Below are 12946 nucleotides of genomic sequence, written 5' to 3'. Positions count from 1 at the left end.
TAAATTAACTGTAGACTAAAATCTCATGACATTTAGTCGACTAAGACTAGACCAACACTAAAACATTCCGGGTGACTAAAATGCGACTAAACCTAATGAAAAACTATTCAAGAGACCACGACTAAAACTAAAATCAAAATGTGCTGCCAAAAACAACACTCGCATCATCACGCTCGTAGATCTGCTATTTTTGACAAACACGTGAATATCTGGCGCAAATCTTTGAATATGTATTTGTTCACGGCGAACATGATACAGAAAAACAGAAAACTGAAGAATTTTTTTTGTCCATGCTGGGAAAAAAAGCAGAAATAGCAGATCTACACGTTTGCAATGCGTCACTTCGTGACACGTTGTAAGCTTGTAGATTAGCTAATTCTGCTATTCTTTTAAGTATAAACTTAGGAAAAAAATGACATTGTCATACTGCCCTGTGCACTTTTTGTCATTTATTTTCATAATATTCAAGCGCCAAAAACACACATTTTAAATCGTTAATCGCTATTATTTGTGGGACAATTAATCGCAGAGTTAAATGTGTAATCGTGACAGACTGAGGACATTGACGATGCAAGCTGAGCTTGTAGATCTAAAGGCCTGTTCTGAGTCAGTGGTCCCCAAAGTGGGGTCCTTGAGGGAGTTCCAGGGGGTCCCCCCAGCTAAATGATAGTTTGAAACCAAATGGACCCTTACACTCTGAGAGTGTACAAATGGAACCATTTTGTACACTCTCAGAGTTAAATTAACATAGATTTTACAATATAAATTGGGGGTCTCAGAGATAGAGGGGCGTCCGTAGACTAATGCGTGTCAAACAGGGGGTTCCTTGAAATTAAAATGGTTGAGAATCACTGCTAGAGCCGCTAAAAATCTTCTCTTATGGGGTGGGGGTCCCGGCAATTGTCTCTTCAAATGTGGGGTCTGTGGGCTAATTATTGTCAATTTGGGGGTCCTTGACATGAAAAGGTTTGTTCTAGAAGTCCTCTAAATACTTTGAGGCTTTCAGCTAGAAGGTGTTGGTCTTCCATATGTCCACTAGGGGGAGTAAGATCTCCAGTAGTCACAGAGATCACCCACACAGTAACTTGCCCTGCACAATTCGCTCCATTATACTTGTACAAGTACAAGTTTCAATGCCAGGCCTTTTTTACTGGTACTTTTTATTCATAATTATTTATAATATTGTGGTTTTGCTACTTTTACTTGAGTAAAGAGTACAGTAAGCTTCTTCCACCACTGCAGCTCAGCCAGTGAGCATCTTGCAGTGTTGTTTTTGGCAGCACATTTCTATTTTAGTTTTAGTCACATTTTAGACACCTGGGATGTTTTAGTGTTAGTCTAGTTTTAGTCGACTAAAACTACAGTTGATTTAGTCAACTAAAATGTATTTTGGCGGGCCTTGATGTATATTTACCCTGCTCTGTAACCAACAAAACTTCATATTTACCCTGCTCTGTAACCAACTAAACTTCATATTTACCCTGCTCTGTAACCAACTAAACTTCATATTTACCCTGCTCTGTAACCAACAAAACTTCATATTTACCCTGCTCTGTAACCAACAAAACTTCATATTTACCCTGCTCTGTAACCAACAAAACTTCATATTTACCCTGCTCTGTAACCAACAAAACTTCATATTTACCTGCTCTGTAACCAACAAAACGTCATATTTACCCTGCTCTGTAACCAACAAAACTTCATATTTACCCTGCTCTGTAACCAACAAAACTTCATATTTACCCTGCTCTGTAACCAACAAAACTTCATATTTACCCTGCTCTGTAACCAACAAAACTTCATATTTACCCTGCTCTGTAACCAACAAAACTTCATATTTACCCTGCTCTGTAACCAACAAAACTTCATATTTACCCTGCTCTGTAACCAACAAAACTTCATATTTACCCTGCTCTGTAACCAACAAAACTTCATATTTACCCTGCTCTGTAACCAACAAAACTTCATATTTACCCTGCTCTGTAACCAACAAAACTTCATATTTACCCTGATCTGTAACCAACAAAACTTCATATTTACCCTGCTCTGTAACCAACAAAACTTCATATTTACCCTGATCTGTAACCAACAAAACTTCATATTTACCCTGCTCTGTAACCAACAAAACTTCATATTTACCCTGATCTGTAACCAACAAAACTTCATATTTACCCTGATCTGTAACCAACAAAACTTCATATTTACCCTGCTCTGTAACCAACTAAACTTCATATTTACCCTGCTCTGTAACCAACAAAACTTAATATTTACCTGCTCTGTAACCAACAAAACTTAATATTTACCCTGCTCTGTAACCAACAAAACTTAATATTTACCCTGCTCTGTAACCAACTAAACTTCATATTTACCCTGCTCTGTAACCAACTAAACTTCATATTTACTGCTTACTGCTCTGTAAGTGTGTTCTTAACCTTATACACCCTTCATTTCAGCACTGGGTGAGTAATTGCTGATATGAAAGTTCTTTCACGTTCTGCACTGCAGCACATGTGATGCTGCTGATGAATGAGCTTGCAGTAGGTAAATATTTGGCCAAAGTAACCGTCCTAAATGTGACCAAATTTGACTGAGAGCCTGCCATCGCGCAACCTCCAGCTTTTCACCAGGATAAACTTTTTTTTTAAATCCAAAATGAGTTAATAGCAGACTCTTCACATACTGTCTGAAATAAGTGTCAGAGCTGAAATCGACATGTACATATGAAATAAATGCTTAAACATGTAGCTAGGTGTAATGTTAGAGACCACAGAAGTGAACCTTTCAAGCCTGTTTTCTCAACCCACTGTTTTCTGTAAGACATTACTCTATAAGCCATATCTCCAAAACCGGTGGGTCAAACAGAACAACCAATATGTCAATTTGAAGCTGTGATTCCCTGCTTTCATCTGACATGAAACCCGACAAATAACCCATTTCCGCGCAGCGTACAGGGCCCCTTTCATTCAAAGAACCCATGGCCGATGAAGCCTAATTACGCCACTGATCTTGTGGTAGATTTCACTGCAGCGTGGCCAGTGACAGCATCTCTTGTGGACGTGGTAGATTCCTTACGCCCTCGGACTCCAGAGTGTAATGAATTCCCTGTTGGGAAATCCACTGTGGTATTCGTGTCGACTGACCGTGTGTAGGCTTTTCAAATGCCTTTTACTTTGCCTTAGTGCCGCGCGGTGCCATTTGTAACAGTGATGGGTCTGAGTAAATAAGTTAATTGTCTCCACCAGGCCGAAGGCATGTGGGGAGAGTATGTTTTGCACTCCGTCCGTCCGTGTGTCCGTCCGTCCGTGTGTGTGTGTGTCCGTCCGTCCGTGTGTCCGTGAACAGCTAATCTCGGCCACCGTTAACCCGGTCGATGCCATATTTTGCACACACACTCCCTGGATGCCAACGATGAACCTCTGCCCCAAACTTTCCAGAACGGCCTGTTATAGCGCCACCAGGAGGCCGCTTTGTGCAAAACAAGTTTTTGCACAGTACACCTACAGATTTTGTCCAAACATCACGCAAATTGGTACACAGTCTCTCTAGAGCCATTCAACGAAACGGGTCTTTCAGATTTCTCAGACTCCATCCTGATTGGTTAAGATTGGCTTCCAAAGTTCACAGGAGTGCTCAGTTTCAAACAAAATGCTGCAAATCATGAACACATCGCGTGATTTCCGTGAAATTGTGCACCCACATTCCCACTAGGCCGAGGATGAAATGCCACATGAACAATTACAATTCAGCCTCAAGGTGGCGCTATAACTGGCCGAAAGGTGTTTTTACCTCTAACTGCACGGATCTGTGGATAACTTTGTATGCCAACTCCCTAGAGGCCAAGGAAAAACCTTTGTCTGGAATTTTTCACATCTGCTCTTTATAGCGCCACCAGGAGGCCGACATATGTAAAACACATTTTCTATTATTACTCCTTCAGATTTTATCCAAATTTCACGCAAATCGGTAAACATGATCTCCATAGTCATGTGATCAAGACAGGTTTTTTTGATTTCTCATATTTCATCCTGATTGGCCACGATTGGCTCCTACAGTTTTCAGGAGTAGCCCGCTTTGTACAAATCGCCACAACTCCTCAACGCAGCGTCCGATTGCGATGAAACTGTGCACGCATATTCCCACTAGGCTGAGGAAGAAATCCTGGTGGAGACCTGTGCCCAGAAGGGCACTTTTTCTAGTTTCTAGTTTATTTATTTTCCCCGATTTTGTAGGCCTCAAGATCAGGTAGATTATAGTTATAGTCACCAATGTACACAGTTTTTAAATGTACAAAAAAAAAAGTAGTTCAACACCTAGTCGACTAGTAAACTAGGCAACTATAGTCAACTAGTAAAAATGAGTAGCAGTGAATGCCCTAGCTCAGGGTTCCCCAAATAATTTTCCTCAAGGGCCATATTTTGACTAGCGTACCAGGCTGGGGGCCGAGTCTGCACGCGCGAGGTCGAGGTCTTGCCCTGAAAATTCATTTTCAGGGCAAGACCCCATTTGAAAAGGATGCCCAGTTTGACATGCATAGGCTACTGACCCCCATTTAATGCCATTTATATCTGGGACCCTTAAAAAAAAAAAAAAAAGTTTTTTTCTTTTTTTTGAAATTCATGGGCCACAAGGGGGCACTCTGTGGGCCGCAAATGGCCCGCGGGCCGCCTATTGGGGAACCCTGCCCTAGCTGTTGTAGTTGTAGTTTTATTGTATACACGAGATGCTAAAACGTAAAACGAGATGCTGCATCTCAAGGCTGTCGTCACTGTCACGTTGAAACCTTATATGTCTAAAAACTGTTTTCAGGAAAAAAAACACAAGGATCCAATGTAGTTATTGAAAGTGGCAGGTTTGAAAGTGCTGAAAATAAATAGACATTTTAACCCATTTTGGGGAACCCCTTTTGTTGTTTTAAGTATTACACTTTAGCTATTGAAAAATAGCAGATCTACAATTGTAGGTCTGCTATTTTTGAAAAAAACGTGTCGCAAATCTATGAATATATATTCTTTCAGAGCGAACGTTTTTAACTCAAATCTTTGCTTCTGGGAGGTCACTGGAACAACATGTTTTCAGATGGGGGTCGGCGGCCAATTATACTTTTTGGGGTCCTTGACGTGAAATATGGAGCACCACTGATACAGAAACATGAGGTTATTGAGCACCACTGATACAGAAACATGAGGTTATTGAGCACCACTGATACAGAAACATGAGGTTATTGAGCACCACTGATACAGAAACATGAGGTTATTGAGCACCACTGATACAGAAACATGAGGTTATTGAGCACCACTGATGCAGAAACATGAGGTTATTGAGCACCACTGATACAGAAACATGAGGTATTTCAGAAAACTGACAGGATTTAGAAGACATTTTTAAAATGTTGACGTCAGGGTTGATTTTGAGATCCTCCCGGTGGATACACACCAGCAGTGACAACAACACACAACATGTACAGTATGTGGGGAGGAAGTATAACTGGCACAAAAAAAAAACCCATAAAGAAGTAAACCAGTGAGGTAAAAAGTATAAGAGCGCAAAACCTTTCTCTCATCTTTTGTTGGAGCCGAACAACGACGTGCAGGAGCGAGTAGTTGAACTCACGGTGTGTGTGTGTGACGTGTGTGTGTGTGTGTGTGCGTGTAGGAGCTGAACAGGACGTGCAGGGCCATGCAGCAGAGGGTGGTGGAGCTCATCTCCCGCGTGTCCAACGAGGAGGTGACGGAGGAGCTGCTGCACGTCAACGACGACCTCAACAACATCTTCCTGAGATACGAGAGGTGAGGAGGAGGAACCTTATTATGTATACCTCTCCACACACTGCAGCTCTGTCTGATGATACTAACCCATTCTGACCTGAGATCAGATTCTAAAAAAATTCTTCTACATCCTGACAGTTTTCCATTCTGACCTGAGATCAGATTCTAAAAAATGTCTTCTAAATCCTGACGGTTTTCTGAAAAAGCCACGTTTCTATGTCAGTCGTTCTTCTATTTTTCAAAAACAGCAGACCTACAAGCTCGTAGCGCGCCACTCGGTGGTGCGCTATGAGCTTGTAGATCTGCTATTGTAGATCTGCTAAATGTCCGTCGACTACCTTTTTCCCACTGACGAAAACTAAATGGAAACTAAATGAAAACTATGCTATGATGACTATAAAACTATAAGACTAAAATCTGTTGACAATTTCGTCAACGGATAAAAACTAGACTAAAATGTTAGAAGGGACTATAGTGGACGAGAGATCCAGTATAAGTCATTTTACACTTGGTTGCATCCTGAAAATAGCCGATCTACAAGCTCAGAGACATTAAAAGACATCGATGAGAGAGAAGACACACGTTTATTTTCTTATTATCTCCCCTTTTGTACCCCTTACAAAAAAACAAAAGAATAAATAGAGTAGCCACATATTTTACTACCCCCTAACCCTCATAATGTATTCGTTATGTGAATTATAACCCTCCCACCCCACGCATGGCAGGCGGTTCCTATACTGATGGACTGCAAAGCACGGAAAAACCAGAAGTACAGAGAACACGCCAATGCCTGCCGACCTCCCGAGTCCCGACCACCAGAAACAACTATTAAGGACGGTTGTGAGACCGGCTTACACCCGCCGCCCGTTGCATGGGGTCGGTTGCACCAACCCGAGAAGAGCACTAAAGGCCTATTCATAGTCTGGATTTTCGGTGGTGAGGTGACCACCGCTCCGGTGGTGAGGTGACCACCGGAGCTGAAATAACGTTGAGCGGTGGTGAGTAAAAACAGAGAGAAGGGCTGGAGCGGTGGCGGTGGTTTGCTCTTCACCGCGGCTCGTGACGTCATGTTGTAGTTCGGTGGTCACCCCACCACCGTAAAACCAGACTATGTATGAGCCTTAACACGCCCGCTGTGCATCAGGCGGGCTAGTGGATTAAGCACTCCTTTCACCTGGGCCAGGCTCTGCCAGTGGGCCTAATGAGGCCAACTCCTTTCACCTGGGCCAGGCTCTGCCAGTGGGCCTAATGAGGCCAACTCCTTTCACCTGGGCCAGGCTCTGCCAGTGGGCCTAATGAGGCCAACTCCTTTCACCTGGGCCAGGCTCTGCCAGTGGGCCTAATGAGGCCAACTCCTTTCACCTGGGCCAGGCTCTGCCAGTGGGCCTAATGAGGCCAACTCCTTTCACCTGGGCCAGGCTCTGCCAGTGGGCCTAATGAGGCCAACTCCTTTCACCTGTGCAATTTCCAGCCTCTGCCTCAGCCAATTGAGGCTCAACCAATCAGGCTCTGCCAGTGGGCCGAATTGATTTTACCTGGGAGGCCGGACCTTTAACCCATTTTGGACGGGAACCCTCTTTGTTTTAAAGCATTATGTTATGCCTTAGCTGTTGAAAAAACAGCAGATCTACAAGCTCATAGCGCGCCACCGAGTGGCGCGCTACGAGCTTGTAGGTCGGCTGTTTTTGAAACGTCGTGAAAATGTGGGCGCAGGTCTTTGAATATATATTCTTTCAGAACCTTTTAGAACGTTTTTAACTAACATTTTTGCTTCTGGGGGCACGGCCACATACAGATCATTCTGGCGGTCCTTGACGTGAAAAAAAGCTTCACCACCACTGACATATAGAAACTTGGGTTTTTCAGAAAAACCGCCAGGATTTAGAAGACATTTGTAGAATCGTCCTCGGTTTAAAAAATGGGTTAACCATCTCAGACTGGCGATGTGCACACAACCTCCACACGAGTGAAACGTCCACCAGACAACGTGCAGCCCAGAAGACATGAAGACATTTTCAACCTACAAAATGTCCCATCAGTGATTGTGGCCCCCCCATCCATCCCCACTAAATCCAAGGTTGACATGCATGTCTGAATGACTTGGAGTCACAGTCAGCGAATGCTCTTCGAGAGGCCCCGGGTGAGAGACTATAGCTCTGCTCCACGCAACCTGACTCGCTGGCAGTGTTGTTTTCGTCGACTAAAACTATGACGAAAAATGTTCGTCTACTGACGAAAACTAAATGGAAACTAAATAAAAACTAACCCACGATGACTAAGCCTAAATATACTGACAATTTCGTCAACAAATAAAAACTAGACTAAAATGTTAGGAAGGGACAAGTGGACGAGAGATTCAGCATAAGTCCTTTTACAATTAATTGCATGCTGAAAATAGCCGATCTACAAGCTCACGACGCGTCGCGCTGCCACGGAGACAGAGTCCCACAGAGGATGCGATCGCCACGACTCCTCTTCACACCGTCTTCACACCAAAATGTCGGCATCCTCACCATCACCATCGAGTACGCTGAAGACACCACAGTGATAATAAGGCCAGGTTGTCAACAACGATGAGACTATACAGAGATGATGTGCGTTCACTGGCTCTGTGGAAACCACGAGAGAGCAGAGCACGCGCCCTATAGACGAATTCACAGAGGGGTGCCCTGGGCGCGGCCATTACTGAGGGGTAATCCATGGAGCAGGTGCTCCGTACAGGCCAGGTGTAGCTAATCAGTGCTGCTGCGCTTAATGGTACAGCTACACCTCAGTAATGGCCGCACCCAGGCAAGCCTCTGTGAATCGGTCTATATCTGCATCCATGATAGTTGCAGTGGAGGTTCTTTTGCACTTTCAGTCTAATGCAGATGTAGATATCTTGCTGTTTTTTATGTTCTTTGCTGATTTAACGTTAGATTATTATTTTTATATCCCTGCTCGATCTCCCTGCCTTCCCCTCATTTTCCTTCATTTGTCCCTTTTCCGGAAAACAACAGAAATGACGGAGCTTCACCGCCAGGTTTAATTGATCTATCTCTCGCGGATTTGCCAATGTTTTGTCGCGCGCAACCCTTATTTTGAAGAGCCACATATCCGTAACCGGATGTTACAAAGACCAAATGCTGTGTGCATGGTGTCTTGACCGGTTGTTGTTCTCTCGGTCGGTGGTGGAAAAAACCCGACCGCGAGTATCACGGCGCCTCCTGCTGTCGGCCGTTGGAAAAACCTTGTTTTCAACAGAAACGACATTCATTGCGCCGATTTGGAGATGCAGGCCATTGAAAGCAGCACACAGAGTGCAAGTGGATGCGCGCGCATCTTCAAAATGGCCGCGGTCACTGTCCCGCTTTGACTGTTATTATGCTAAAGATTAGATCCGTTCAAAACATGGATTAAAGAATATAAACCCTGGAAAACGTAGGCTACGTTTCTGGCGGGCTCCACGACTAGTTTAATCTAAAGATATGACTAATTTAAAGATATGACAATAAAGTTGATTCTGATTTGATTCCGATTCCAACGTTTCTGTGCTGTCACTCTCGTGCTTTACTGGCTCACCTGCCAGTGAGGAACCCCCAACGGGAGGATGGACGTATTGCACCCTCCGCCCTATACTCCTCCCATAGAACCCCCCACCCACCCCCCCTTAAAGGCTCCACCCCACCCTGTAGGAAACCGTAGCTTAGCGAACACAGCAAATGGTGTCTGTAGACTTCGTACAGAGACACTCGGCCAAGACAGAACGCATCGTGTCGGTGGACACACAGGTACTTTACCCCTGCATCGCCCGAGCGCTTTCTTTCTGCTCATTTTTGTTCAACCTTTTACTCCTTCAGAGTTATAAATCTCCCGATTTGTTTGGGAGCGCTGCGTAGCTATACCCTTGCTTTTCAAGTTGTCTAATTCAAAAGCATCAGAAGTAGCAGATCTACAAGCTCAAAGCGTGTCGCTTCACACCACATTTCGAGCTTGCACATCTGCTACTTTTGATGCTTTTGTGTGTTTGATTGATTGATTGAAATATTTATTAACAGTTTGCAGAATTACAGTACATTTCAAGCACAAACTCAATACAAAGACTGTTAACTGTGAGTGGACAACCCAATTAAGCATTACACTACAAAGAGGGTCCACCTTGTTCAATTCATCAAAACCCTGCTGGCCCTGCTGTAGTGTAGGCCGTTTAAAAAAATAGTAAATACAAAAAGTGAAAACATGGAGAATAGGAGGTTTGTGCCTGACAGAAACAATAAGGCTAGCCTGGAACTGTTAAGCCCTAACCACACCAGAGGGTCGCCATGCAACTACTCGCAACAATCTACTATATAATGCACCACGTCTCTGTGTGTGTGCGTGTGTGTACGGTTGTAATGCACGTAACTCGAGAACCGTTTGACCCACCGACTTCACATTCGGCACACGCGTTCCACACCCCCACAGGGAGTGCAGTGCCCGGTATCGAGTTGGTCGGACCCACGGTTCTCCAGAACCACCACAAAGGGCTCTGGCCAGGCTCTGCCAGTGGGCCTAATGAGGCCAACTCCTTTCACCTGTGCAATTTCCAGCCTCTGCCTCAGCCAATTGAGGCTCAACCTATCAGGCTCTGCCAGTGGGCTGAAATTGCCAAGTACTTGCCATGTGCTATGACAACGTATATCATTAGGTTCCCAAGTTGCAACGTTCCCAAGTAGGCCGGTGGCCGACTGCGAGGGGCACGTACAGGTCTAGTTATTCCCAATGGCATGTTGCAAGGAGTTGCATTGGTGTGGTTTGTTTTGTTGCGAGGAGTTGCGAGCCTCTCTCCTCTCCTGCTCTGATGGTTAGTTAGATCAGTGGTTTTCAACCAGTGGTCCAGGGACCACCAGTGGTCCATGAGAGGGTTCCAGGTGGTCCCTTTGTCTGAAATGATTCAATTCTTCAATTAAATTATTAACTAATTAACATTAGTTTTAGGTCTGAGAGGCTAAATGTCATCAATTGGTGGTCCATGGCTTACACATGCAGAATAAATAATGGACGTTGACATGAAAAGGGTTGAAAAACAGTGGTTCCCAAACCTTTTCACGTCAAGGACCCCCAAATTGTCATCATTAGCCTGCCATTAGCCTGCCAAGGACCCCGATGAGGGAAGACTTTTCAACCATTTTTCATTTCACAGGCCCCCCGGTTTGACCTGAATTAGCCTCATGTCTTTATATGGGACCCCAATGTATATCGTACAATCAAAGTTAATTTAACTCTGATAGTGTATAAATGGAACCAATCAAGGTTCAATGTTCAAGTTTATTTAGTGTCCCCGAAGGGCAAATTGGGTTGCAGCATAGAGACAGTACATTAAACAATGAAACATTACAAATAAACAAACAGTTCACATACTGTATATAATAGCAGATACCAAAGTACAAAGGTGCACATAACCATTAAAGTGCAGGCGTTAAAGTGCTATGCGATAGGTCTTAGAAAGTGCGTGTGCCATAGACATTAGGCACGAGACCAATACAGTAAAAATTGCTTATCATAAGGTTCTCCTTGATCTACCCACAGCAGCATTTAGTGTGCAAATAGAGACCGGGACAAAGGAATGTTTGTGCATGTTTATTGTGGCACAATAAGGGGCTCGCAAGTGCAGGCCGGATGGGAGAAGGATGTACTCTCCGTGTAGAGGCTGAGCAGCATCAGATCGGATACACAGGGCTTTGTTAAGCACCTGTTTCTTAAAGATCTGGTCTAGGCCGTTCTTTTGTGAGCCAATTATTTTAGAGGCCATTTAATAAATAGACCATTTGGTTCCATTTGTACACTCTCAGAGTTACAGACCCATAAGGGTCCATTTGTTTCCAAACTATCATTTAGCTGGAGACCCCCTGGAACTCCCTGAAGGACCCCTGGGGGTCCCTGGAGACCCCACTTTGGGAACCACTGATTTAGATGAAAGCAGTGTAGGTGTCAGGTCTTAACTCAGGCATGTTTAAAACACTGCAAGGCCACTGCTTCCTATTGTCTCTCTCTCTCTCTCTCGCCCACAGATACGAGCGCTACAGGTCTGGAAGAGCCGTGACAAACAACGGGGTGAGTACACACGGTTCAAACCAAGCATTCTTCCAAACATCTCAAGAAACCGTTAAAGGACCACTACAAGCTAATAGAAACTGCAGGCTTTCTAGTCCTGAAAAGTTGCAATGCGAAAATGGAAGCCACCGTTCTCAGGATAAGAAATCTAAACCTTTTTGTGTAAAAAATAATCTGCCTAATGATGATGTCACTGGAAGACGGTTTCTAAACTGCCCACAGCCCTCCTATGAGACACAGACAGAGTTGAAGAAAATCGTGCCATTTTATCATAATAATTAGTGAGGACCTATTATATGAAGATGGGTTGAAAAGTGGTGAAGTGGTCCTTTAAGCTGCTGCCTTGTTTCATTTCTTCTTCTTATCAGCGTATTCACATGCACTCTGTATTCGCTCTGTATTTGCTTTGCCTCGAGGGGCACTTTTCACTACTAGCCTCATTGCTCCCATTTGCGTTACTCTTTTAACCGTTTAACAGAGAATACCCGCTGACACTGGTGATATGTTAATTCCAACTGCTTAACTGTAAATTAGCGGATGAATAAATAATGACACCCGACATAACGAGGAACACACTCCGGGCGGCTTGTGGTCCTGGTTTTGTTTTTTAAACTTAAGCTATATGAAATACTTGCCATTAATCTAGTGGTTGCAACTGTATTACAATTTAGGCATTTAGCAGACGCTCTTAATCCAGAGCGATTTACATTAAGCAAGAACAAAAGCATGGCATACATCACATATATAAAAAGTAGTTATCTTGAGTCATGTATAAACTAAGAACAGTACACCCGAGTATCTATGTCAACTATACATACTATACTATATTATATATTATACATGTGTATATAGCGGTATGACTACATACAATGCAATTCTAGTGCTGTCTATGTATAAGCTATATAAGTCGGTTTAAAATACTATCTAAGTCTACATAAAGTGCTATCTAAGGGGCTAGGGCAAGTTCTACGGGCTAATGGTGGAGTCTGAAGAGGTGGGTTTTCAGACTACGGCGGAAGATTGGGAGTGAGGCTGCAGTTCTGACTGTGATGGGAAGTGCATTCCATAGTTTTGGAGCCAGAAGGGAGAAGAGTTTGGGACGTGTATTC

At 43.8% G+C, this 12946-nt stretch overlaps 1 protein-coding gene across 1 annotated transcript in view; it reads left to right on the top strand.

The window, feature by feature from the left end:
* tom1l2a (target of myb1 like 2 membrane trafficking protein a) overlaps positions 1 to 12946 on the top strand; it is a 90557-nt gene that overhangs the window by 52909 nt on the left and 24702 nt on the right. Inside the window, exons 8-9 of the mRNA XM_083780930.1 lie at positions 5653 to 5786; positions 11795 to 11837. Coding sequence (XP_083637056.1) covers positions 5653 to 5786; positions 11795 to 11837 — 177 coding nt within the window. The remainder of the gene's footprint in view (positions 1 to 5652; positions 5787 to 11794; positions 11838 to 12946) is intronic.

Source organism: Protomyctophum parallelum (assembly GCF_964188405.1).
Source record: "Protomyctophum parallelum genome assembly, chromosome: 13".
Classification (NCBI taxonomy): Eukaryota; Metazoa; Chordata; class Actinopteri; order Myctophiformes; family Myctophidae; genus Protomyctophum; species Protomyctophum parallelum.
The sequence above is the reverse complement of the archived record's forward strand: the minus strand, read 5'-3'. Positions and strand labels throughout refer to the sequence as shown.